The 27,195-nt window shown below is 47.9% G+C and overlaps 2 protein-coding genes across 7 annotated transcripts in view; one reads left to right on the forward strand and one right to left on the reverse strand.

Annotated features, from left to right (window-relative positions):
- Positions 1-17,730, forward strand: part of CCDC148 (coiled-coil domain containing 148) — a 45,544-nt gene extending 27,814 nt beyond the window's left edge. For 4 of the 5 annotated variants that reach the window (XM_064718530.1, XM_064718533.1, XM_064718532.1 and 1 more), the window contains exons 11-15: positions 9,143-9,283; positions 10,527-10,645; positions 14,328-14,445; positions 16,021-16,161; positions 17,175-17,730. In XM_064718530.1, the coding sequence (XP_064574600.1) occupies positions 9,143-9,283; positions 10,527-10,645; positions 14,328-14,445; positions 16,021-16,161; positions 17,175-17,321 (666 nt within the window). In that variant the 3' untranslated portion in view covers positions 17,322-17,730. Of the gene's footprint in view, positions 1-9,142; positions 9,284-10,526; positions 10,646-13,296; positions 13,888-14,327; positions 14,446-16,020; positions 16,162-17,174 lie in introns of those variants that run through there. The other variant, XM_064718534.1, reaches the window with a different exon arrangement.
- An 818-nt stretch (positions 17,731-18,548) lies between these two features.
- On the reverse strand, positions 18,549-25,954 carry UPP2 (uridine phosphorylase 2). Of its 2 annotated transcripts, XM_064718535.1 has the most exons (8): positions 25,866-25,954; positions 25,708-25,771; positions 25,012-25,129; positions 23,825-23,983; positions 21,721-21,835; positions 20,917-21,126; positions 19,545-19,691; positions 18,549-19,190 (listed from the first exon to the last, which is right to left on the reverse strand). In XM_064718535.1, the coding sequence occupies exons 1-8, from the start codon at positions 25,951-25,953 to the stop codon at positions 19,042-19,044; spliced, it is 1,050 nt and encodes a 349-aa protein (XP_064574605.1). In that variant the 5' UTR covers position 25,954; the 3' UTR covers positions 18,549-19,041. The 2 variants fall into 2 exon arrangements, with proteins under 2 accessions (XP_064574605.1, XP_064574607.1); XM_064718537.1 differs by lacking the exon at positions 25,866-25,954 and having other exon boundaries at positions 25,708-25,832.
- Positions 25,955-27,195: the final 1,241 nt, after the last annotated feature.

The following is a 27,195-nucleotide window of genomic DNA, read 5'->3' on the forward strand; positions in this document are numbered from 1 at the left end:
CTGCGGGCAGTTTGCCAAGCTCAGAGTGTGTTCCTTGGATTCCCCCAAGGACACGCTCACAGCTTCGTGCCCGATCCCTGGGCTTGAATTGAGGCTTTTGGGAGCAGGGGCTCAGGGAGGAGACCAGGGCTGAAACAACGCAGAGCAGCTCAGAGGAGCAGGCAGGGCCTCGGCGTGGGTGTAACCTGCCCAGCTCCCCGTGTGCCGGTGAGAGCTGGGCTATGTGTGAGACAAGCGCCTCTCTCTCAAATCTAGCTGAAATTGCCTGCTGACACCTAAAGTTGCTGGAGGATGGATAGCCAGACAAGCAGACGCTCTTGCCCACAGTGTTTTCCTAGAATGATCTTCCGTGAGCAAAGCGGCGCCTCAGGCAAGCAAAGCTGCACCAAAATTTTGCAGTTGTTAATGATCAAAGGAACTCTGATCCATATGAGAACTCAATGGGTCTAGAAGAGAGAATTCTCTATCTAAAGGAAGCAATTTAAATAAGTAGTTGTAAATAGAAATGCAGCCTACTTAAAGTTATGCATGTGTGAATATTTAAGCCTGTATAATATTTACACGTTAATAAAATGTTGACATTCCCATTGTCAAGAACAGGAGGATGTTCCCAATAATGCTGGATGAGGAAAGAGAGGAACTACAAGGACAAGCTGTGAGAAATAAACTGCTCATGCACTGCCTTGAGCAAAGCTGATGATTCCCTGTCTGCCCCAGGGACTTGGCGCTGCTCCTGTTCTGGATCCCAAGTTTTACCAGTCCTGCTCCCAGCCCTTGTGACGAGTTTCCTCACTGAAATTGGCACCTGGTGTTCCTCCTCAGGTTGTGAGTGAGGGCTGTGCTCAAGTGCTTTTCTTTCATATCCCTTTTTCAGATTTAAACACTTATGTAACTGAAGACAATATTCTGTTAATGATCAAAACAGTTACTTTTAACCACTTTTCTGGTACTTATTTTTTTAACCTCTTAGAGGTAGCCTGTGGAGCACAAGGATCATCAAAAATCTATTAGGGATGTGAACCTCCATTGTTTTTCTAACCACAGCCAGAATGAGATTATTCTCTGAGATTAGCAAACTTTTAAATGTATTATTTCTTAATTATCCTGCTGCCAAATGCTGTAATGCTGCTCTAATTCTTCTTGTAGGTCTTGTGCAGGCCAGTCAGATGCAGAAATTTTTAGCTTTTACCATTTATTGTTTGTCATTCAGGACCCTGTGGAGTCGGATGTGGTTCCAGGTGCTGTTCAGAGGTTTTCAGGCTTGAAGAATCCCCAGTTTAGGGAGAAAGGGGCAGATTTTTAGAGCTGAAAGTTACTGGAGACTTCCTACCGCAGCTGTGTTAATACCACACGAGTTTGTTGTTGACAGTGTGGGTGCCAGAGCTTCCCTCTGCCCGTGTGGTGTCAGGGCTCTGTCCAGTGACAGAACACGAGAGCTGGGCTGTGCTCGCAGAGAGAGGGAGCAGGGTGGGCACAGGGCTTTGCATTCACTGCTGGGGTTTGCAGTGCTGTGAGTGGCATTGGCCACAGAGCACAGACAGCAGCACATCTCTGTGCCTCTGCCATCAGCATCTCAACAGAACCGCAGCGGCTTTTGCTGCGTTGGGGATATCTTGTGTGGAGCCCCTGTGCAAATCTGAACTTCTCCCACCTGCTTCTGCAGACCCTGACATACTGGCTTTTTAAAAGCTTTGTGGCAGTTCAGGAGGTTACTGACACCTGAGAAAAGAAAAATTATATGTACCATGCTTTTTAAAAAGGACTCTCTAAATTTAAAAAAAGATGGCTTTTTCATATTGTTTGGATGAACTCCCCCTGCCCTGTAATATTTCAGACTCCAGGGAACTGTTCTTAATATACACTTTAATTTTTTCCCTTTTATAAGCTCTAGTATTCACACCCTGAGGCACCCATCTCATTAGCTTTCCATTTAGGAATACATGCATACACTTCCTATTCTTATTGTATTTCCAGAAATAACACTGTTAATATTTTATATTTCAGCGTGTGGTGGCTTTGAATAGTGCAAGTCTTTTTTTATTATTATCAGTTAACACAATTACACATCAGTAGCAGGTCTCCCATACATCCCAGTTTCCTTGGCAATGTCAGCTTTGTTGGGACACAATTGGCTTGTGGCTTCCAAAGCCTTGGCAGGCAACTCCTGCCTGGAGATGTGAAACCCACGAGGTGCCCAGAGCCCTCCCCAGGGCTGGGGGGCTGCGTGTGCCCAGCGCTGGGGCTGCTGCTCAGTGCTATCAGCTGCCAGCAGGCCCAGTGCCCCAAATCCCTGTTTGCCCAAACCCTGCGTGTGTGTGCCCAGCCCTGGGGCTGCTCCTTGGCATCAGCTGCCAGCAGGCCCAGTGCCCCAAATCCCTGTTTGCCCAAACCCTGCGTGTGTGTGCCCAGCACTGGGGCTGCTCCTTGGCACGTGCTGCCAGCAGGCCCAGTGCCCCAATCCCTGTTTGCCCAAACCCTGCGTGTGTGTGCCCAGCACTGGGGCTGCTGCTCAGTGCTATCAGCTGCCAGCAGGCCCAGTGCCCCAATCCCTGTTTGCCCAAACCCTGCGTGTGTGTGCCCAGCACTGGGGCTGCTGCTCCTTGGCGCGTGCTGCCAGCAGGCCCAGTGCCCCAAATCCCCTGTTTGCCCAAACCCTGGGTGTGTGTGCCCAGCGCTGGGGCTGCTGCTCCTTGGCATCAGCTGCCAGCAGGCCCACTGCCCCAATCCCTGTTTGCCCAAACCCTGGGTGTGAGTCCAGCGCTGGGCAGGTCCTGGCAGGGTCACACTCTGCCCATGACCAGCTGCAGCAGCTCTGTCCTGCAGATGGGAATGGCTTCAACATCCATCCCTCACCCTCTTCCTAGTCCTGGCACACAAGGAAGAGTTTGAGCAGGTGAACTGGAGTTTGTATTGACAAATCATGGGTGAGTGCAAGTACATTTGAAAAAAACACTTTTTTTTTTTATAAGAAGTGCACTACTTTTTAGTAGTTGTTGGATAGACATTTCCATACAGTTGGTGACTTGAAAAACCTGGTTAGTTTTGTAACATAAACTTCTATGTTCCTGTTTAGTTTGTAAAATATTTAAATCCAAGGGATTTATTATCCTATTAACCTCAGTGGGATTTATGTGTTTAACTTCTATTACTCTTGAGAGAAATTGATGGAATCCTTACTTTTTTATGGGAGGCTGGGTCTTTAACTTTTTTTTTCCTATGTTTCCCTCCTATTTTCTTAAAAATATTTTCTTTTTTGTGCATGTCAGAATGGCAGGGAGTTGCTCAGGCAGGAGACACAGATCAGCATGAGCTGCTTTGCCTGAAGTATGACTGGCTGAGCTGCTTTGCAAGTAAAGAGGCTGCACTGCTGGCATTGCAAGTCGCCTTTTAATAAGTTTTCCATGTTAATCTTGTAGTGATCTCAGTCTGACCAGTTCTAGAGGAGATAAAAAGCATTGATCTTGTGTGGGGAAATAAAAAGTTTGCCAAATCTAAACAAAATCATCTTCCTTGTTTGATGATGTGTCCCTTAGGAACTGGACTGGGAGCAATATCCCTCCTGAAGGGCTGGTGTTGCAATCCTGCTGTTTCTTCAGCATGTGACTTCTTATGACTTAATCACCTTTTACATCTGCTTTGCTTTTTCTCTTTTTCAGAACGCACTAGAAAGGCATAGCTCTAAAGTGGCCATTTCTCTAGAAACAGAATTCCTTCGGTCACCAACTTATTCTCTGGCTGCAGCCCTTCTTTTAAAAATGTGAAGGAAAAATGTCATAGTTGACGTGGTTTAAATCCAAATTTGCAATTGAGAGGCATTTTTCCCTCTCTGTGCCTTGTGGCTTCCATCTGGAAGAACCCAGAGGTATCTCTGACTTGCCATAAATGGGATAACTCTCAATTCTATATTCAGCAAGACCCCGAGCAGAGGAGAAGGCGATGACGCAGGGAGAGGAAGGAGAGCAGAGGCTGGAGCCGGTTTGGGCAGGGGATCAGTGTGGTTGTGTGAACATGCCCGTTCCTCAGTGTGCTCTGGGGCTGCCTGGGCTGCCAGCTCTGCGGAGCACAGAGTGAGCAGCTGAGTGGCTGAGCAGGGCTGTGGGCAGGCTGCCCGTGCTGGTCCCGCACAGCGCAGCGCCCATCCTTGCCAGAGCTCCCTTCCTGCTCCTCACTGCCTCTGGGCTCTGCCTGCGCTGCTCCTGTGCTCCAGGGGCACCTTCAGTGGCCCGACAGGGAGCTTTGAGAAGCCTTTGGTACTTGCATGGTGTTTGGTGCACAGCCTAACGCTGGGCTCAGGCAGCCTGCGCTGGCCCCACTGGGAAACATGGAATGCTGCTTTGTGCCTCTGGCTCACTGGGATCTCCCACCTGCTTTGTACAACAGCCTGGGAGAACTGTGGCATAAACCTGGGGAGACACATTCTGTGTTTTCTTTTTTATGCGTGAGATTTTTTAAATACTGAATTCCTTTCAGTAGTATTTGAATCTCTAGTTGTCTCATGGTCCCATTTTGCTGTTTGTGACCATGCAGCCCTGACCTGCAGCTGCTGTGTTCCTGTGATCCCACCATGACTAGGCTGGCTCTGTTCTGCTGTGGGCTTCCATGGATAGCCAAATCCTGTGGTTCTTCTTTTTTGTGTTTTTTTTTCTACCATGTAGAATCTTCACTTGTGAAGTTATTTTTCTTGAAGAGACCCCCTAATCTTTTTCCTAGGGATTCTTAGAATCAGTTGTGAACAATTTGAAGAAGAAAATGAAAACTGCAAACCATAGTACAAATAAGGAAAGATGAGCAGAAGTGATTGAGAGATTAATTAAACTCTGTGAGATACTAGAAGAGTATTTAGATTGTATCATTTTATATGGTTGAAAAAGTGAGCTAGAAAACATCAGAGTGGGATCTCAGAGGATTTTCCTTTTATGCCTTCACTTATGATAAACAGTACTGGCTTTATCACACAGTTATTGGGAACTTTTGCTTAGAACTTGGATTCTACAAGCTTAGTATGTCTGTGTGGCACAGAGTGATCTGAGTTCTGGGCAATCATTTCTGACACCGTTCCTCCCAGGATTTTGCGTCCTTTTGGTTCCTTGTGCACGTTTTCCTCTGTTCCCAAAGCTGAGGCTGCCCCTGCTCGACCTTTGCCAGCGCAGCCGCTGCCCTGTGCTCCTGGTACCCAGCTGAGCAGCTGGATGCCACCCCTTGTGTCTGATTATAAAAAGTCATTGCTGCTTCAAGAGGAAACCTCACATGGTGCTGTGGTATTCTGCATTGTTTTGTCTTTAAAAGAGTTGTATCTGTAATATTAGGTGAATGGTAAATACATTATTGCTATTCAGATGTTACAGTGAAAGAACCAATTTATTACTTTAATTAGTTTGTAGTGCACTTTACATTATTGTAATGTGCAATATTGAAAAAATGAACTGAAAAAAGGTGTGCATGCATTCTGTTCAGCACAGCAATTTAATAATTCACTTGGCAAAACCTCCTCTAATAATGCATGAACTGTGAAATGTACTTGAAATGCCATTTGTAATTAAAAACTTTCAGAACCTAATGTTGGCAGTGCTTGTACTGCTAAAATGAAAACAGTTTTGTGGAACAGGCAATGGGAGAGCCAGGTTTCAGTGTATTTTCAATATTAGTTTAACTACTAGGATTTTTTAAATATTTAAATAAAATATTTACTGTTGACACAGTAAAATATACCCTTGTGATTTTGAACTGATAGGAATGGAAGAATGCAATCAAGAACGCACTAATTTTTTTTGCAATACATGCAAAATATGTATAATATGTGACATGTATTACTTTTCTGGTTTTTACCAATGTTCCTTGTTTTGTTGATTTTTTGTTGGTTTGTTTGATTTTTTTTGGGGGGGTGGGCTTTGCTGGAATTATGTTCTTTTTTGTCACAATTATGAATTTTTAAAAAATTTTTTAAAGGAAATTATTCTTATTTTGCCCTAACGAAAAGGCACAGAGGGAGCAGGGATAAATCTAAACTAATTTCATGTGCTGAATACAGAAAATGATAACTGGGTATTGTGAACAAGTATGGTACAGTGAAACTCTCCTCTGGTATCCTTGTTACCCATTTTTCTGATTGGCCTTAGGCTCATACATTTGAAATCCTAACTAAAAAATGAAAAAGTAGATTCAGAATTGAAATGTGAAAAATGGAAAGCATGTTCTACCCCCTGAGTAAATATATGTGTTGGTAGTGATTGAGGGCAGAGTAGGGAGCATTGTAGGGTTGGAAATACACCCTGAGTTACTGGCCCATCTCTTCTGTCTGGGGAACGCTGCTGTGTGATTAATGTTTGTCGGCCTAGTGAAGTTCTGAATTTGGTGCTTGGTTGTGCTCATTTGTTTGTACATAAGCTGTCAGAAGCCTAGATTGTGCCCCAGTATTGACTTCTGACTTGGATCAAAGGCTGTAAGGAAAGATGTGCGTGGAAACAGCCCCAGAAGGCGGTGGTGGCACACCATGAGGGCCGGGTGTCACACGCACCACGCAGAGCACTGTCAGTGAATGGGTTAATGGGGAGGCTTGAGATGCTCTCAGGACAGACTGGTGTCTGTGTCTGCTCACTGCTGCAGCGTGGCTTGCTTCCTTCAGCCATTTGCCATCACCCCACACTCCCTGCAGGCTTTGCTCTGCTCTCCATGGGCATTTCCAGGCACTGGTTCTCCTGCAGCATCAGGGAAATGCAGCTTTTGGTGAGACCAGTTTATGGCCTCGCCATGTAATGGCTGCAATCAAACCAATCAACCAAACAATTGATAAATGAGTGTCCAGGGAAGACCTCTAGAGGATTGGGAGAGTTCTCAGACACGGGGGGAACTGAGGCTGCATCATGAACTGCACCCGGTGGCATTGACCTCAGCACTGGAGAGCATTTGAAAGGACTGGGAAGCAGGATGTAGGGAAATCCAGGCTTACAAAAAGCAATTTTTTTGTTACATAATCTGACTGTTACCTCATATCAGTTGAGAAAATCTGTGCTGTTATTACAGAAGTTTAAAGCTCCTTCAAATGCTCCTGCAGCTTATCCCAGCTCCAATCTGAGTATGCTTTTTGCAGATTTCACTCACTGTTTACTTGTTGTCAGATTTTAAATCTTTTCTCCATATATGGTTTTGCTTCAGTCTGTTTCAAAAGCAAGGTAGAAAGGATTGCATGTTCTTCTGACTCATTTTCAAAGCATTTCTTTTTGAGTTCATTAACGTGGCAAGTGAAGGGTAACTGAGACAATTTAGCATTTTATTTTAGATTTTTAAACCGCTAAACTGCACGAGCAGGCTGCTGGCAAAATTGCTACACGAAGATTTCAATTTCCACAGCCCCGGTGTCACCAGTTTCAGGTGTGTGGGAAGCTTGATGCGGGTGTTGCAGCAGAGGCTGAGGGATCTCTCCCGACCGCGGCCACCCCTGCCCAGCAGGGCCAGGTGCAGCTGGTGACTGTGTGAATCCAGTTTGAACAGCTCCACAACCCCCCTGGCCAGCGTGGTCTAGCGTTCCCCCAGCCCTCAGCAGGCAAGTGATGAATGCATTGGAATTCCAGGTGTTTCAGTCTGTGCCTGTTGTTTTACCCCCCTGTCACTGGGCACCTCTGGAAGAGCCTGGCTCCGTCCTCTTTGCACCCTCTGCATTTTCAGGTTATTTTCATGTTATCACTTTGCCTGAACTCCATGAGAAGCCACAGCATTGTTCAGTGTATTGCAAAGAAAAAAGTATAATTGTTATTTTAACAAGAAGCATGGCAAGCATGGCATTGTTCAGAGATGCAGCTCTCTGAGAACCTTGGACCACGGGGAGTGCTGGATTTCTAAACAGAAAATCTTTTATAAGCACAAACCAGAAGAATTAATAATCTGCACGCACAGCCAGTGAAATGCAGTAAAGGTGCAAAAATTATAAGCATTTTCATATCTTTGTATTAAAGTGCTGTAGTGTAGAAAACCAGCTGAAAAGCGGCTGCAATGCTTGCTCCTTAGAGGAAGGCAGAGTTCTGTTAGTGCTTGACAAATCCATTACAAAAGGAGCTGGCAAGCCAACAAAAAGGAGATATCATTGATCCTGTAGTGTGAAACAGATGAGCACACAACTGCTCTGAGAGCCCCGAGGTGGATGGGGCCACGCTGGCTGGGACACTGCAGAGGAGTCCCTGTCCCTGGCCAGGTACGGGGACAAGCTGTCTCCTTCAACAGGAATGGGGTTTTGGCACGCTGGGCTGGGGGGTCCGTGCCACCCCAGCAGGTTTGTTAGGAAGTGTGGCAGGCCCTGCACAAGGATGCAGGAGCTGGCCCTGCCCTGCTGTGCTGGGCAGCTCTGCCTCTCTTCCCACAGAGGAGGGGATGTGCAGGACCCATGGCTCTGAGCAGGGCCCTGCCCTGCTGTGCTGGGCAGCTCTGCCCCTCTCTTCCCACAGAAAAGGGATGTGCAGGACCCCAGGGCTCTGAGCATGGCCCTGCCCTGCTGTGCTGGGCAGCTCTGCCTCTCCTCCCACAGAAAGGGGATGTGCAGGACCCCATGGCTCTGAGCAGGGCTCCCAGGCTGTGCTGGGCAGCTCTGCCTCTCCTCCCACAGAGGAGGGGATGTGCAGGACCCATGGCTCTGAGCAGGGCCCTGCCCTGCTGTGCTGGGCAGCTCTGCCCCTCTCTTCCCACAGAAAAGGGATGTGCAGGACCCCAGGGCTCTGAGCAGGGCTCCCAGGCTGGGTGGGCTGCACCACCTGTGCTGACAGAGGTGATGTCCCTGTCCCTGCAGTGAGCCCTGGGTGAGCAGGGAGCTGTTACAGGAGTGCCTGTGCTGAGGGCTGCAAATGCACTCTGCTCTCTGACTCTTGGTCTCCATCCCTTCACAGGTTCTAAGTGATGAAGGGAGATGTGAGTTCCTTAGATGGTTTTAGCAATTTTGCCGAAAACCTTTTCATACATGACTTTATTGCATATTATGCTATCAGTTGGGAGCTGCACATGAACATGCAGAAAGGTGGTGCTTGCTAAATGGTTGTGTTGCTGATAAGATGATAAAACTTTGTAAGAGGATTACATGAGTTTCCTTTGCAGTCTCAGCTTGGCAGGATCGGTGTTACACAGTCTGCTGCAGGACTGTCTCTTCAACTGTTTCTTCCAGGTTCTACAGTGGAAAGCACAGCAGGAAGAAGCTGCTAAACTAGAAGCTGCTGTAGCTGCCAGAAGAAAAGAAAAGGAAGATGAGAGAGAAAGGCTGCAGAGAGAACAGGAAACCATCCGTAGAGCTCAGGATAAAGAGAAAGTATGAGAAACTTTTATACATTTTTGTATATATTAATGTGTACCATTGCTTCTAAAATCTATAGCTGATCTGATAGCACATGTGTTCCTGTAAAGTATTATGTATTGATGTAGAGATGGGCAAATGATTAGTCAGGTCTTTCTCCTGTCCGTTTCAGCTCCAAAGCTGCCTGGTCTGGCACACCAGTTGTGTTGCTCTATGGCATTTCTCACAGGTCACAGTGTCACAGGAGCAGCAGAGAGGCACGGCAGTCTGCCTGCACAGGTGTGTGCTTTGAGCAGCCCCGGGAGGCTGCCGGTGCTGCAGCTGTGTGCTGCAATGCAGCAGGGGAGCCCGGCAGCACTGCGCCTGCAGCGCAGCACAGCTGCAGGGCGCGCCTGGGGGACGGTGCTCCCAGGGCGTGTGTGCCAGCTCCTTGGGAAATGCCTTGGATGCAGCCTGACAGAAACTCTGAAATGCACTCTGGTGAATGTAATGCTTTAGAAAATCAAGCTGTGTCACAAGCATTTGGGTTGGCCTTTTTACCTAAGGGATATGGCAGAAATCCACGTGGTTGTTTCACTGAGTCCAGAGGCACAGAGAGGGACATTTAGTGAGGGCTGCTGCTTAGGTCACCTGTAGCTTTGCTGCTGCTCCTCTTTGTGCTCCAGCTCGTTCTGTGTATTTGCCTTTGTGCACATGGTGATTGCAGTGGCAGGTGGCTCTGAAAGCACAGGCAAGGAAGAGCTTTAGGGAGCCAGTGCTGACCCAACCACCACCAATATTCATTTTATCTGTAAATATTCTGGTTGTGCAAACCTTTCTCTTCCTATGTGTAATGTCTAGATAGAGCAGCCCTCTGCCTATGCACAGATGGAATAGCAGCTGTTTGGGGTCAGCAGTCATATGTTTCATTGGAGTATTTTACATCCTAGATCCTTAAAAAGGCTGATAACCTTATACTGCAGCTGCTTTTCTGGGGAATGCAAGCAGAATGGAAAGGGTGGTCTTCAAATTGTGGTGGCAAAATATATTCAAATTAGTGTTCAGAGTCTGATTTTACTACTTTTGTTGTGGAAGCTCCACACCCTATTGCTCTCCTAGTAAATATTCTGTTAGCTTGTAGTGCTCTAAAATAGAAATTTTATTCTAAAAGGATCAAAATTGGAATCTCTAACTTAATGCTTCTCTTACTTGCTTTGTTCTCACTGTCTGGGCTTTGGAATGAGTGTTATTTTGTTTGCTGTATTTTGTCAAACTCTAGCTGAAAAAATACTGGGCTGAGAAAGAGCTCAAGTGGCAAGAACAGGAGGAGAGAGATCTACGACAACTGGAGGAACTGAGAAAATTAATGGCTGAACAAGCAGCCAAAGACAGAGAAAGGTAAAAGAAATTAAATGTAAATACCTTTAGTATCAATAGGATCTTTTTATAATCTAATTTGCTTTGATCTCCTGACTTTCATATTTAGAATAAATTGAGGATAATATATTTTTTTCCTTCCTGTTTGGCAAATGCTTCAAACCATCTAGTAAGGTTGCATCCTAGGTGACTGTATCCTAGATGCAATTTATTTCAGTTTGAATTAATTAATTAACATCCATCAAAATTTCAGACCATTGTAAGGACTAAACTGTCATGAAATGTAGCTGAGTAATAAGACCTTCTATATTTCACTTTGCATAACGATTTATAATCAGGTTTGGTTTGTTTGAGGGGCAAATGCAAGGAACATATTAACAAACTCAAAGATATTTATTGTTATCTTAGGGAGTCCTAAATTGCTCATCTGGTTGTAGATGCTCTTCACCAGTTTGATGGGATTTAGGACTTGAGCCTGCTCAGGCTTGAATTGCCAGGTCTTTGTTGCACAATATGACCTTTCACAGCCTGTTGAAGAAATACTGGATTTCACAGAGGGATCCCTCTGTCAGAGGAACATAAAAACCCCTTCATGTAGTCTGGTTATAACTGCTCTTATAAAAGCATAGGCTGACTCTTTTTACATAGAGGAAGCCACCAAGTTTTGTAGACCAGAAGTGCGATTAAAATAGGATTAAAGTGCCATTGGCATTAGAATATTAAATTTGGTCGTAAGGATTCTGTGGGAAACACTACTTGAGTATTACTTTGTTAGGACACCTTTCTACAATTTAATTTAAATGTCTGTGTCCTTATGCTACAAATATATCTCTACCTTTCCTTAAACATGCCTGCACTGGTTTTAGCTCACAGGAGAAGGAACACATGTATTTGAATTACTGGGAGGAAATAATCACCCCTTCAGGCCATTGTGAATGAGAAGTCAGTAAATGTTGTGCATTCCGTCACTCAGAAGTGACCTGCTGTACAAAATGAAACATTTCACTGTGCCGGCTCAGGTGCACATGGCATTGTCCTGTCCTGCACTGCAAAACTGACGGTGTGCTGGCATGTGCCACCTGCCAGAGCACAGAAACTGGGTCTGAGTCTTTGCACAACACTCATCAAACACGGCACAGGCTGCTAGCACACTTCTGATCCAACACATTCTCAGGGTCCTTTGGAAAAGGAAAAAATGGGCTGACTGACTACTCCAAGTACAGGAGATGGCCTGGATAGCACATAGAGTTTCTAATACAATTAAATATTTTTAAAAACTCTGCTATTATCCTGAATTGCTTTTAATCAAACTAAATTAATTTAAAATTAACTAATTTGCTTTGTTTATGAAAAAGAAACCTATTATCACAGAGTCACTATGGTGTTCTGTTTATTCAGGTCTTAGTTTGTAATTGCAATAGCCTGGGCTCTGACCAGGTCAAAGTAAGGGATTAAAGGCTCTTGGTTTCAGACCAAGTATAAAAATTGGAAGGATGTTCCAACTTAGGAGCATGATGCACAGTTGAGGATGTATTTCCAAGGTGTGTGCCTTCCCTGGTGTGGATGTCATTGCTGTGCCATTGCCTGCTGACAATGAACTCCGTATTTGGTGCTGCTGGCTGTTCTCCCTGCAGCCTGTGGAGGATGGCAGCACAGCCCCGGCTCAGGAGCCTCACAGGGCCCGGCTCTGCCCCTGCTCCCTGGCTGCAGTCAGTCGGGATCACCCGCACTGCTTCAAACTGGGCACACAAAGGCCTCAGGATGCTTCAGTTTAGCACTGCTTTGTATTCCCCTGGGCGGGAAAACTGCCAGGGGCACACAAAGTGTTTGACCTTAGGCCTGGCCAAGTGCTCCCCACTCTTCCTTCTTGGCTTGGCACAGAAGCTTCCAGAGTATTGAATTTTATGTTTGATAACTCTGGAGTATTTTAAAACATGTATCACAATAGTCAGCTCAAGCAGAGTGAAAGGATTTCAGTATAATTTTTGTCATTTTTCAAAAAACATGAAGGTCTGCTTTTTATTAAATGTTCTCCATATAAAAAGCAGATTAGGCTTTTTCCCTGGCACAGAATGACCCCTGAGCACTGCTGCTGTGGCATTTCTCTGCCTAAACTACACTGGACACTGTGAGAAACTGGAAGCCTCTCTGGGGTACCCTCAGGCAGCCTTGTACCACACTCTTGGGATAAATCTGTTTGTCCTGCTAATTGTGATTGGGTTATTGACACAGAGGTCTTCACTAGCCACCAGCAGAACTATAGGTTTAGTTCTGATTGTTGCAGTTTATAGTACAAGTTTTATACTCCTTTGAGCTTACTAAAATTTGGAGACTAAAAAAATAACAATACATGTTTTATTGTAGTTGAAGCAGCTGTCTTGTCTCAATTTCTCTGAAGGCAAGTTCAGATTTGAAGGGCAAAAGGAGGGTAATTCTCCAAATTCAAAGCATGGCATTGGCGCCTCCTGTAGAAGGACTAAAAGTGACATCCCAACAAATATCTATAGCTCACATAAGGAACAAACTCTGCACAATAGTCTACAAATGCCTGCAGTGAAGTTTGGAGCAGCACAGTAGTGCTGTGGGTAAAGTTCTGGAGTTACTGATGTGAACCTTCAGCTTTTTCCTTTGAAAGAAGGGTGCAAGTCTCAAGTATTTTTTCCTTTTTCCAGGGACAAGACTGGGAGTGAGGTATTTCTTTTACTGGAAAGGGTTATAGGAAAGATTTCTTCTGCCATACACAGATGTGAGAGAACATTTCTTCTTGGCAAAGAAAATGGGGGAGAAAAAAGAGTACCAGGGCTATATAAAGCATGCTAGAGAAAATCTGTGGTCTAGACATGGATTCTGAAAGGTTAGCCAAGTTGTTTAAAAGAACCACTGACCAGCCAAAACCCACTGAGAAACAAATGAAGAGGCACACCCGCCCAAACTCCCCTTGCCCAAAGAACCCAAAGCAAAGAGCTCGCTGGAGTGAAGAGCACCCTGGTGTTCCTGAGTGCTGCGATGGGGCAGCACTGCCGCACCAGGTGCGTCGGGAGGAGCTGCGGAAGGCGGCGGTGCCACCGGCAGCGTTTCCCTGTGTGTGGGATCTCAGGATCTCAGTCCTGAGATGCCAGGCCACCGAGACCACCCTTGGGGGGCCCGGGAGTCCTGGAATGTTGCCAGAAGTGTCTGGTGGCTGGACTTTGACCCTACACGGGAGACGACACCTGTATGAGGATAGGAGGGTTTCACCGGGGTGAATGGCGAAAAGATTAGTTAATTAGAGGGTGAGACACAGGGTTTAGGATTTATGTACAGGGGGGTTTAGAGAAGTAAGATGGAGGAATTGGGGCGTGTCCTGTCCTCCTTCTTCTTCTTCTTCTCCTCCATCTTCTTTGGTGATGGTGGCACCTTTGGATTGGTTATTACTGAAAGTGCACCCAGCAATAAGAATAAATGGTATTGGGGAAAAATGATAAATATTGTACATGTAACCATGGGTATAAAGATAGGTGTCTGTATGGAGGGCGGCTCAGTGTGCTCATGGCTGGCTGCTGAGCAGAGCTCTGTCGGGCTGAAAGAACATCTTTTAGATAAACAATTAATAAACATAAAAACCGAAAGAAGAACTGAAGCCTCTTCTCGTCCTTCGATACGCGGGCTGCCCCAAGGCCACCCCGGGCCTTTCCAGACCCCTCAAACAGACCTGTGCTCGCAGGGTGCAGTTCCGACGGGCCCTGCTGGAGAGGCGGCTGCAGCAGAAGAAGGAGCTGGCCCTGCTCCAGGCCCGGCAGCAGCGGCAGAAGGAGAAGCGCCTGGAAGCGCTCCGGCAGCAGGTGGGCTGGCCCCGGTGCGCTGGCGGCGGGCGGGCGGGGATAAAAGAACAATCTCTCAAAAGCAAATAAGGGAGCGAGGTAAAAGGCACTTGGGGCTGACCAATAGCAATTCTCTCCTCTTATAAATCCTGTGTCCTTGTAGCTCTGACAACAGGAACGTTATGACATTAAATGTACTGTAGGAGCTGCTGATATCTGAGAGGAGATAGAGACGATTTTTTCCAGGTTGGATGTGATTTTTCTTCTGTGATTTTTTCTGGGTTTTGTTTTTTTTAATAACCTCAAGTCTGCCTTGAGTCTAAGGCAAGATTTATGAGTAATTTATATTATTTTTAAATTCTGGAAACTTGCACACCTTGGATGACTTTTCTTCAGAGATATTTGAGTCTCTGAAACTTTTGCACATTACTTTTAAAAAGACACCCATAAAATGCTTACTAATGCTTCCAATATCGTAGTAGAAGTAGTGCTAGGGTTATTTTTTTATACTGCTGACTTTTGAAAGAGTAATTTTGTCTTAATTTACATTTTTGTGTGTAATCTCCTTGTTTTTTCCTCCAAAGAGGCTGGTTGGTAGTCATGATCTGTTGAGCTTTTCCACTAAATCAATTCTCCTGCCAGAGTAGAAAATGCTTCTAGAGGGGCCTTTGCCTGGATGTTGATGTTCCCACTTCATTATACTTCTCTGATCAACATCTATTCTTTGTTTCACACTAATGAAATGCTGCTTCATAAAGTATGTACAATGTTTGTATGGGGAGGGGGGGAAAGATCTTTACTAAAGTCATTTAGCCTCTAGATTTGGGCTGCCTGTTAATACAGAGATATTAAGATATTTTATTAAAGAGAATTAAGATATTTTATTAAAGAGATGGACGAAAAATTTATCCTACGCAATTTAAAGTATTTTTTTCTGGTTTTAGCCATTCTTCATATGGACTTCTGACTTAAGATATTTTGCTCATGCATCTTTCTGTATTTCCAAAGTAGTATTAGCCTGTATCTGAATATTTTAACACAAAGAAAGTAAGCAATGAAAAATATTAACTCTGGCACAATACAGTGTCTGGGAGCCTTTGATATTGATCTAGCCACAGGAAATTACACAGTTAAAGCAGATGCACTTCAGAAAAAAACAGAGTTGTATTATTTGGAGAATATAACTCAATGCTGTTGCCAGTGACAGTGTAAAATTGTGAGTTATCACCCTGAACACCTTTGTTTCCACTGAAAGAAAAAGAAGAAAGTCTGGAATTGTGGGGGTATTGCAGAATTTTGAGGCTGCTGGATCCTTGTAGAGACTGGGTTGGGCAGTGGAGCTCGTGCCAGTGTCTGCTGGAGAGCTCAGGGTTTCAGTATAAATTTATAATTTATACTGAAAAACTAATCCGCAATATGAAATTGAAATTGCATTGCGCTTCTCCCTCACACACCCTTGCTCTGTGCCGCTGTTACAGGGTCACTGCAGAGACAGTGAATGATGGTGCTCTCGAAGGGTGTGCTCCTGACAGTGACCTGCTCTCGCCTTAGCTGCACACAGACAGAGTCATTGTGACTTTCACGCTGTGTCCTTAGGTTGCCGTTGTTGCAGAATTAGATCCTGCCAGAGCGGTGGCTGACACGGTGGCGTCAAAAGCTCGCATGGGCATTGGAGCCAACGAGGAGGTTGAGCTGCAGCAGCCCCTGTTCAGGCTGCACACCTACAGCGAGGAGCAGGTAAGGGGCTGCAGTCGTGCTGGGTAAATGAATCAGGAACTGAACTGGCTGTACTCGTGTTTCAGGGCACTCAGGTTGCTGAGGAGGCTGCTCCCTCAATTTCAAATGAACTCAAGGAACATCTTGGTATCTTTAAATTCCCTCACTCTTCCCTATCTGCTCAGTTGATGTATTTGCAATTATTCCCACTCTGGAATTTCAAAATTATTTATGAAAAGAGAAGAGCTATGGTACAATTCTGCAGTGTAAAAGTTTTCTTTTGACACTGAATAAGATGAAATTCAACATTGTCTACAGCTACAGTTATCCAGCACTGCCCATTTTAAGACATTTTAAAGCTTCTCAGTTTGGTAATGGAAAGATGTGGGTTTTGTTTGGTTATTAAAATTCCCCAAATCTGACCAATGTACAAGGTTCTGACAAAACTTAAAGATGCTTTGAACATGTATATTTGGGTCCTGTGTCTTAATTCTCAGCATGCTCTCTCTGTTTCAACTCCAGACAGGTTTGGTGCTGCTTGGGCTGCAGTATGTGATATGTGATGCCCACCCAGCACATCCCCGTGCTCCTTCCTGTGCTGCAGGGGCTGAGCATTGTGTTCCCAGCGCTGGTGTCAGCAGCTCTGGGCACTGGGGAGGTGATGCTGGAACTGGAACCAATGTGTCGCTCTTCCTTGTACTTCCAGTGCAGTCCCACTGCACACCATGCAACAGGGATGGGAAAGAGGCTTACAGATTTTGTCAGACAAACTTCTGACAAATTCCAGAAGTAATTTCCCTCAGATTAATTGTTGTTCTGACAAACGGAAGTGGCACTGCCATGTAAGCACAAGGCGGCACTGAGAGAAAAATCATAAAGGCATTTGAAGCACTTGGGTTCTGCAGGAACAGCCAGGAGGAGATTGGAGTCTGTGCTGCATTTGGGGCTGTGTGCATGGAGAACACGGGGAAAGGCAGCGGCTCCTCAGGGAGCTTTTTGGCTTCTATTGATCGTTGCTGTGGTTTTTTGAACAGGTCATTTCTGACCCCAGGCTCCGTGTGGAGCTCGCTCTCCGAGAAGCTGGACTGCATAAAACACTTTATGCGAGAGAGGTTTTGTCAAAACTTCCACCACCGAAGCTTCCAAGAAGAGACACGGAATCTACAGCTTTTAAAATGTAGAGCACGTCTCATGAGAGGGGCAGAGCAGCACCAGGGCTCTGGTCTGGCCCACGACAAGCAAACCCTAGATTCCCTTTGGCTGTCCTGGAACTGCTCAGGTCCCTGACCATGCAGCCATTCTCAAGCACTCGCAGCCTTTCTGAGCTGGGAGCACCACGTTCCACCTGCCCTGTGTGGGTCTGGAGAGGCTGGGCTGCGTGCTGTTCATGGCATTGCCCGTGTCCCTCTGACTGCCAGCGGGGACACCGTGCTCAAGGACTCCTGCACACAGCCAGGCCAATCTGATGTGCAGCATCTTGAGTAGGAATTACTGGGATTTAATTGGTAGCAGAAGTCCAAAATAGCTTAGCACAGCAGTTACTTTAGATTTTATTAAGTTACATGAATAAATCCCACAATTTTCTTTCCAGGTTTCTTGAGAATTTGATTTTTTTTAGTTATAAAATCTTCATTGCCATGAATGTTTCTAATATTCCTTGATTATGAGAAGATGAAACTTAAACCTTTGTCTATATTTAGAAGGCAACTTGCTGCATCATATTTACTGCAAACCATTCATTCAATTTCATATTGCAGATTAGTTTTTCAGTATAAATTATAAATAGAGCTGGCATCTTTATTTCTTTATTTTCTGGTGTGACAGACTCCTGAGAGTGAGCACAGGGTCAGCCCAGCATAATCCCAGTGTTGCAGCTGAGTTTAATGGGGAAATGCTGCAGAGCCTGCCCTGAGCTAGGGCAGTGATGTCTTCTGGACTGAGCCTTGGTGTGCTTGTGCTAAAATTACAATTCTGTGAATATTTGTGCTTTTTATTTTGGTATCTCCTTTGGGGTAACTCGTTATTTTTAAAACTCACTTGGACACCTCACAGCCGGCTATTCCTGTGGGGATATTCCCTGGATATTCCAGTGGGGAGACCAGCATTGCTCTGCTGTGGGGAACAAACTGGCAGTGAGACAATTCCCAGAAAGGCATCATCCCAAACCTAGGCAGTTGATTTTTTTTTCCCCTTGCCTTTTAAAGCCGATCTACAAGATAAAAAAAATTGCACCACTGAATTTGAGATTATAGTTGTTATATTTTATAAATACCGAGATGTTAATGAAAAAGAAAGTTTAAAGGGAACAGATATTGGTTTTTGAAATAGGGGGCACAGATTTTTAGGCTGAGACTTGTGGTTGTTTCCATGTCCGTAATGTCTCAGGGTGGAGACTAAGTAGAAGTCTATAGAAGTCTGGGCTACCTCAGTGCAACGGTAAGTCGGGGCCTTTAGTGATACAGTGAGGCCAGAAGGAGGATTTTTGGGGGGAGTTTCACAAAATAGTGGAGCATGGAGAACATGCAGGGCAGTAAAAGGGTGTTTCACACAGCTGCTCATGCCAGGAGAGCTCTGCAGACCCCTTGGCTGGTCACAAATACGGATTAATTTTCATATAATTTACTCGCGTTTTGTCTTTACTCCTTCCGGGAAGATCGCTGCGGACAGGAGTGACCCTAGCAGGACAGTCCTTTACGGCGGCTGGAGGCAGGAGCGAGGAGTCTGCAGCTCTGTTCCACAGCCTGAGCTTGCTGCCAGCGCAGATGGCGGCGTCAGGGCGGTGTCAGGGCGGTCCCGGCCGCACCGCGGTGTCCGCTGGCTCCGGGCAGCCCGGGCCCGCAGCTCTCCCGTTCCGGAGCGGGCTCCGCGGGCCGGGCCGGGCCCCGTGCTGCCGCCGCCGCCTCAGTCCGTGCGGGTGAGCCCCAGGCGCTTGCGGATGAAGGCGGCGATCAGGCGCTGCGGCCGCTGCTGGTACTCCCACAGCACCTCGTGGGACGCCCGGATCTGGTCCCCCTCCAGCCGGTCCAGGAGGGTCACGCACACCACGGCGGCTGCGGCGGGACGGAGCGCGGTCAGCGCCCGGCCCGGCTCGGCCCCGCCGGTTCCTCACGGCCCCTCGTGCCCGGCCCTCGGGCCCGGAGCCGGGAGCCGCGGCTCCGCTGCCCCCAGACCCTCGGGGGCGGCAGCAGCACGGCCGGGACGGGGCCAGGAGGGGCGTGAAGGGAACGAGCTGTTGCTTTGTCCAGCACGCACTCAGGTCTCCTAATGCGCACTTGGGTTTTACTGAACTATGAAATTTGCTTTAGTGTTCTTTTCTAGATAAAACCATTGGCCCTCTGACACAGAACAGGACCCTTAGAGGGGTTTAGCCCGTGTGTGTGGCTAGTGGAAGCAACAAGACTCACCTTTGAGGCCACACAGTCTACACAGGGCAGCGAATGCACTGGACTCCATCTCAATATTCCTCACACCGGCCTCATACGCCCTCCTTAAGTACTCCAACTTTTTTTCACTGGAAAAAGAGCATAATGCACCATCTAATCTCCCCTGACCTGAAAAGGAAGCAGAGAACTGTCACTGTTGGCCTTGCATGGCATCATGGAGCACAGTGGCAAATGGCAAGTCCAGCAGTGCCCACATTCTATCTGAGGCACACAAAGTTTTCCTGTGAGCAGCTGGTTAATTCGTATTCCCCTCAGTGTTAAAGCCAGCGAGATGTGTCTCTGTGTATGGGAAAGAATGACGCAGGTTTCAACATTGATAAAAGGTGGAGTCAGCCCTCGGGTGGGAGGAACCAGCAAATGCTGTGCTCTGTGGGGACAGGCCATTGCTGCATATCAGCTGTGAAGGTCTACCAGGTTAAACCCCAAAAATGCCAACTGGCTGCATAAGAGGTGCAACAAGCTGTGCAGAATGGGAACACTGAGGAGAGGAAACCCCTTTAATGTGGGTTTAGTTTTTCTGCAGGGGCTGCTGTGGATGGAAGCTGGGGCTGCTTGCAGAGGCATTCCTGGCGCGGGCAGCACCAGTGTGGTCAGGGAGCTGGTGCCAGGGCACTGGTGCTGCCCTACTGCAGCTCCAGGTACCGCTGCAGGCAGGACTAACACTGCTGAGTGAGGGCAGCCATCCCGACCCTCTCCTCTGACCCCTGCGGGGCTCTGGCTGTCCTGCTGTGTGCTCAGAGCACGCCTGTGCCCCGTGCAGCTCCTCCTCTCACACTGTCTGAAGGCCCTGGGGCAGGCAATGCTTACCTGTGGCTGGCCAGCCTGGGCCACCCTTCAGTTTATTGCTGCTCCTACTTTAATCCTCTCAAACGGCTTTTTGTTTAAATAAAATATGGACTTGAGCAATACACAGATGGCTGCATCTGCAAGCAGATCTAAAGGTTTATAAATAGTGCTCAGATTATTAATTCTTCATTTATTATGTTTCATCTACTCTGCAATCAGCATTTAATTTTGCAAAGGAAATGGTTCCAGAGTAACCAAAGTTTGTTTATGGAAATCTCACAGGCAACCTAATGTTTTCCTAGTGTTTGGTAGTCCTGTAGTGACAGTCTTGCTGCAGGGGAGCAGCTTGTGGCAAACTCAGCAAGGTGCAAGCAGTGGTACTGTGTGTTGTGAGGGTGCCTGCTGCTCTGCCTGGGCCCCCCAGCACCTTGTGGGTCTCTGCCTGCAGCCCTTCTGGGGCCTGGCTTCCCTGTACAGCTTTGTCCATGGAAGAGTGGAAAACTTGGCGTTATGTGTGGTGAGGAGGGACAGACAAAGCTGGTTTTACCTTCGTAGAAGTCGTAGGTGCACATGGTGTGGCCAATGAGCGTGGGGAAGTCGGGGATGTCCCTGCTGCAGGCGAGCAGCTCCTCCGCAAGGTCCTTGTCCAGCTCGGTGCTCCGCACCACCACATCGCCCAGCACCACCTGCTCAAAACGTGGCCGGAAGGAGGAGTCCACGGCCGTGTCAGTGATCACAACAGACCCAGCCTCGATCCCTGTGGAAATGGAAGCTGAGCTTGCCAGAGCTCACAACACCTGTGTCCTGCTGCCAAACCTCAGCACAACAGGAAAATCTCAATAGATCTGTGTGTGTGCTTGCAGGGCTCTTCTTTTCAGCGAGTAAAGAAGATGTCAGAGAATAATTGAAATTCATGAAGTAGCACGGATGTACAAGTAAAAATGTACAGAATCAGCACCAGGTAAGTGATTGTGAGAATGTGCTGAGTGACAGGAGTTTAGCTGCTTCTGGTTTGCAGAGATCCTGTACCCCCTACCAGCTTGTGCAGGGATGGGCAGCACCACTGCCTCAGCCAGGAGACACGGATTCATTTGGGTCACCTCTAATCCATGTTTTCTGTTTGGAAAGTTACACATGGCTGTAGTGGAATCGAGGCCTTTGTGCACTCTGAGGATGTGCACTCTGCCAAACCAGTCGCTACAACTTCTCTGGGTTTGACCCAAAACAAAATACCGTGATGGATATTTAGAGACTTGGAAAAATGCTAAAGTTCAGAGCTGCATGACCTATTGCTGAGAGTTCTTTTTAATAATAGCTGTTTTGCTCTGAAGAAAGACCATGAATTGCTTACCTAAGCCCCCAGAAGTACCGATGCGTATAATAGTAACGTCCCGGCATTTTGCGTGGTGCAGCAGTTTGATCAGCTCATGAAGCATAATGGAAATGGAAGGGATGCCCATTCCATGCTGTTGGAAGGAGAGAAAAGAGAAACATCAGTCCACAAGGCTGCAGCAGGTGACAGGTACATGACTGCAACAAGCTCAGGGTTAGGCTGTGGCCTCTTCTGCTGATGATGCCAACAGCAATTTTTTTGAGGGGGAAGAGACACCTTGGGGTCTTTTTAGTCTGTCCAGGTGAGGTGTCTAACCTCTTCTCCCCTCGATGCTTTAAAGGTTCTTCAAGTTAGTAGAGCTGGTGTTGATCCCTGGGGAGCTTTGTGTGGGCACACAGATGGTGCCCGTCCTTCAAGGAGGGTCCACAAACACATCCCAACATCTGAATGCCCCCAGACCTTCCCCCTGCATTGCCTGTCCTTACACCATGTGCTGACTCGCACTTTGTTGTGTCCTGCTTGTGCTCTGGGAGTGGTGAATTACAGCAAGAACAACCTGAGCCTTCACTTCTCCATGTGCCTTCCAGCCTGTCCTCACCCCACACTGGAGCATCTCTGCAACATTTCTGGGCACAATGGACAATGGAAGGGTTTGTGTCCCTTGCTGAGGACAGGGTCAGGTGTTTGCTGCGTGCCTTGCAGGCTGCCTGTCCCTCTTCCTGGCTGACATTCCCGCCCTGCTGCCCTTCTGTCCCCAGCCCCTGCCTGGCTACCATTCCCACTGCTGGCCCCAGCTTGTTCCCGTCCTCCACGGACAGTGCTGCCCCACTCCCATCTCTGCTGCTGCTCCCAGGGCGGGCAGAAGTTCTGCAGGCCTGGAGCTGCTGGGGCTTCTGCTGCATCTGCCCAGTGCTTGTTGCTTGGTCATCTGCCTTCTGCTCCATTGCTAGACCAACATCCTTTTCTTAGCTTTACTTTTAAGTACAAAAAGTGTTTGGTGCTGTGGAGTTTGGTTTTTCCTCTTGAAAGTGCCTCACATTTTTTTGGTTTTGCCATCATCTTCAAAAACCTGAAGGAAGCATGTATGGAAGCACCATTGACTAAGGTACACAACCTGTTTTTGTGTTGCTTTGTCTCCTTTCTCTTTGCTGTGAGAGCAATGCTCTGTTTGCCTAGTATCATGTTTTAAATATGAAATCTTTTTGCATGTTGTTATTCTGGAACATGAGCTTGGCTTATTCGCCGATGCCTAAAAAATTAATTCTCATTGTAAATATTCAGAGCTGGAATCTGTGTTCCTGCCCCTGTATGTTTGAGCTCAGTTGTGTTTCTAAGCAACTTGCAGAAATGTGATGTTGGCAGCAGCTCTGCATGATGCTTCTCAGGGCAGCCATGTGCTCTGCCCCGTGTCCCCTTCTGCACTGGCCAAAGCTGGTGCATGGCCACAAGCTCAGTGGGTTTGCTTCTTGCTGCTGCCAGGCTGGGGAACAGCAAATCTTGTGGCAGTTCTCCCCCTTGGATCCTCTCAGACTGATTCCCTTGGTCAGGATTCGTTTGGTTTTTTCAGAGGGACGAAACACGAGCTCTGTTGTGTGAGTGATTCCATCTGCTGTGAATCACACTTCAGACTAATCTTGTGCCTGAAGAAGTGGTGTCAGGACCAAACTTTTAGGTGTGAGTGCTCCCCAGTACAGCCTGTGTTTGCTTTTTCCTTTGTTCAGTGCCAAAAATCCTGCTCTAAAAGAATAATTAATCATAAGGCCAGCTTTTTCTTTTAGAGCTGGTATCAGTAATGCTCCCAGCAGCGTTTCATAGTCATGTGTGGTGAGAAGTGGTTTTGCCTCCCAAACTGAGCAGAGCAGAAGATGTGCATGTCTGTTGTTGCTGCGGCCCTTTCCAAATGGAGAGTGCAGGTGCTGGGGAATGCTGTTCAAACAGGAGCAGCCTTGCCATGGCTGAGGTTGCGCTGGTGGCAGTGGCTGAACAGTGGAAGGAGGAGAAGGCTCTGCCGGTGGGTCTGGGGGAGGCGAGGGCGTGTGCGGGAGCGGCCGCGCCAGCCCCGTCCCTGCGCGGGGCAGAGCTCCCTGTGCCAGCAGCAGCCCCGAGAGCACGCAGAACTCACGCTGATGGAGAGCACGGGCCCTGCCCGGTACATGGCGTAGCGGTCCGAGCCCGCGCAGATGTCAGCCACGTCCTCGCCGGCAGCCGCCAGCCCCAGCTCCCGCTGCATGAACTGCGCGAACGCCCGCATCCTGTTGGGGCTGCCGCCCACGCACACAAACTGCAAGGAAACACCATGAGGAGTCGGTGCTTGGCTAGAACAGGTACCCCCGGTCAGCCCGAGTGTGGCGGTGTGGCTGTGCCACGCACATCTTCCCAGGGAAAGCAGTGGGATGGCGCTTCCTCGCCATCAGTCAAGGGACATTGGAACACCTGAGCGTCATGAAACCCAGGTTTTCACTCTGGCAGGGTGGCAGCTACCCTGGGTCTGGGCAGCCATACAGCTGCACGTACTTGGGTATCAGCCCTGGGCAAGAAAATCTAAAATAATTTCACAAATTTGAGCTGGTAGTATCACCACTGATAGCAAAGCAAACCCAGATGTTGGAGGAACTCATTGGTTAATTTATTCTATGAACAATGCTGACTGCAATTAGTGAGCACTGCTGATGGCACAGAGGCCATAAAGTCAGGGAGTAAAAAGGACAAATTTTAAATATTAAAGGAAAATATGCTCGCTGAGGGTAGGAGGAGGGTGAGAGTGCAGCTGCCAGGGCAGTGCTGATCCTGCTGCCAGGGTGCAGGGCACAGGAGCCCACGCTGTGCTGTGCAAGGCCGCTCTGGCCCTGGGCACTGAGGCTCTTCCCCCACACAACCAGGGAAAGACTCTGGTTTGGAATTAAAGAGGATGCCATCGTGACAAGTCAGTTTTGACAGCAGGTCTCAGCCAAAACTGATATGACATTCTCTTTCCCTTGTCTCCAGTAGATGATGATCAAGATTCTTTGGACAAATGCCTCTTCTGTCTGTCCTCCAACATGGGGCCAATATTAAATCAGGTTTTACAGAGCTACAGGTTCTTAAAAAGATAATTTTCTGTTGTGGTTTCTGCCCAAAACAACCAAGGACAGACAACCTCCTTGCCCAGGCTGGTTTGGCTGCGGAGTCCCTTAGCTGAGTAGCCAGACCCCACCCCACAGGAGCTTTGGCAGCAGTGGGGCCCAGCATGGGCTGGCAGCACCATGGGATGCACAGCTGCAGAGCCTGTGCAGGGGGAGCAGCTGCCTTGCTTTTCGACCTGCTCTTTACCTTTATGTCCCCAAACATTGCTGGCAAGTTGTGCGTCTTCGTTCCCAAGTCCAAGTGGTACAGGACATCCTCCTCCATCAGGTCCAGATGTGGGTTTTTAACAAGGACAAGCCCATTCCTGCAGGGAGACAACAAGGAGATCGATTGGGGCACCAGGCAGTGCCCACAGGGACGGAGACAGGCAGAAGTGGGGCACAGGGCAGCCTGGAAGTTCCACAGCCCTGGTGTTGGACAAGGGATGACACAGGGACAAGGGACAAGCCAGCTGTGTGTGAGTTTGGACCAGCTGTCTTTCTGCTCCAGGTAACCTCTTTGACATGTCTGTTATTACATCTATGTATTTGGCAAAAAATATGTCTCAGTATTTATCGATTTTTTTCAATGGCTACCTTAGCTCTTTCCTTCACAGGGTTTTGCCAGCAATGCCCAGGGGTGATCTACTGTGCTATTTTCTATATGAAAGTTTATTAAGCTCTTAGCAAATCAGGATTTCACACTTGTCCCAAATAACTGCCTGGCAGGGTGAGTGCAGACACTGCAGGCAGCCAGAGTCCAGCTTGCTGTTCTTTTCCACCTGCTGTAAGAGATGGGAAGCAACTAACAGTGCAGGTTACTCTTATAAATGAGGCTTAAATGAAACCCAGAGAACATTTTTCTTCTCTTATTAAAACAGATTCAGATGTTCCCGTTACTCACCCTGAATAACTTGTTGTTTCGGTCATAGCGGCTCCGCCAGAGTCAGCTGAAGGCGATACCCTGCCTGTGAAAAGGTAAGGAAAACACTGCCTGTGTTCTCAGCTGTCGAGGTTCAGAGTCAGAAGAGGTTTCTAGGGGCTCTCCAGGGGGTTAAATACCTCCTGTGCTTTGTGCAGCTCCCAAGGTCAACAGTGGCCAGGCCCTGCCGCCCACTCCTGCCTGCCAAGGTTCCTCCCGGGCTGGCATGGTTCCTCCCAGACCGGCTTTTTGGGCAGGTGCGTCACCAATAACCTTGACTGGTGGCCCTGGGGCCGGGGCCAGTGACCTGCTGGCCCTCTGGTGACGTTGTGCCCTCTGGCCGGTGGGAAGGGCACCGGGCACGTGGCTGCACATGTGCACCCTGGGGAGATGGTCCGTCCGAGCTGGATGTTGCTATGCTCCCACCTCGGGCTGTGTTTCCTTGACCCTGGGGACTGAAGGACATTGACAGCCTGGCCACTGCTGCTGGCCTGGACACTTCTGCCAGCTGAGCCATTCTCTGGCCCCAGTAGGTACAAATCCAAAACGTCCCTGCATTTGTCTGGGGTGCTGTAGCCAACCTCCAGCCCTGCTCAGAACAGCTTCTGGACCACCAGGCTGGCCTGGCAGGGCTAATTTCACCCTCAGCAATGCCCAGACAGCACTCAGTGTTGGCTCTCATGGTCCACCCAGCCCTGTCTCAGCCCAGGAGCCTGTCAGAACAGTGCTCTGTGTGCCAGGGAGAGCCTTGCACAGCTCCCCGGCACAGGGCAGCCCAGGGCAGCCAGAGTGCTTGGGGACTGTGGGACGAGCGTGTGATGCTCCTGCAGGGGCAGGAGGAGACTGGAGATACTGGTCCTGCTTCCTGTCCCAACGAACAGGAGACACTGCCCTGGAAGATGTTTCAGGCAGCTGCTGGAGGGGCACAACCTGGCATTTGCTGTTGGCCTCTGGGAATTGTCAATGGAAGCTCTGATAATTAGAGAAGGCATAGGTAATTATTGGGTGAAAGCACATTGTGTGGGGCTCACTTGCACCCTGCATTCAGGCAGTGATGTGCTCCTGCTTTTCTAATGGGGAGGGACAGAAATTGTTGTAACTAAGGAAGTCTTTCCCTGAGCAAATGCCCATTTTGCTACCCAAATTTACTTTAAATTGCAAAACCCTGGATAAAAATAAGCCAACACTGCGAGCCAGTGGCCTGGGAACATGCAAATTGGGTGCCTTGCCCAAGATAGGGTCAGGATAGCTCTGAGAAGGGGAAAGAGCTGAGCTCTCAGGGATATTTCAGGCTTGCTGGAGTCATACCAAGGCAGGCTGGAAGGATTTCTCTGCTCTGATGAAGTTCTCCCTCCTTGGATGCTGTTCACATATGCCTGCCAAAAATGACTTATTACTGATGCTCCATAGCACTCCTGAAGAAGGAGGATCTGGAGACTCTTCTCCCTTTCAAAAAGCACCAGATTTCTG

This window comes from Zonotrichia leucophrys, chromosome 7 (genome assembly GCF_028769735.1).
Source record: "Zonotrichia leucophrys gambelii isolate GWCS_2022_RI chromosome 7, RI_Zleu_2.0, whole genome shotgun sequence".
Taxonomy (NCBI): Eukaryota; Metazoa; Chordata; class Aves; order Passeriformes; family Passerellidae; genus Zonotrichia; species Zonotrichia leucophrys.

What these genes read in the sequence shown, in the direction of transcription:
- UPP2 (XM_064718535.1), bottom strand. Translation starts at nt 25,953, where the DNA reads ATGCCAGCCCGGGAGGAACCTTGGCAGGCAGGAGTGGGCGGCAGGGCC. An exon ending in CAATGTTTGGGGACATAAAG is followed by an intron (nt 23,984 to 25,011) that starts GTAAAGAGCAGG and finishes GTTTCCTTGCAG; the next exon opens with TTTGTGTGCGTGGGCGGCAG. An exon ending in TAGACTGTGTGGCCTCAAAG is followed by an intron (nt 19,191 to 19,544) that starts GTGAGTCTTGTT and finishes GTCCCGCCGCAG; the next exon opens with CCGCCGTGGTGTGCGTGACC.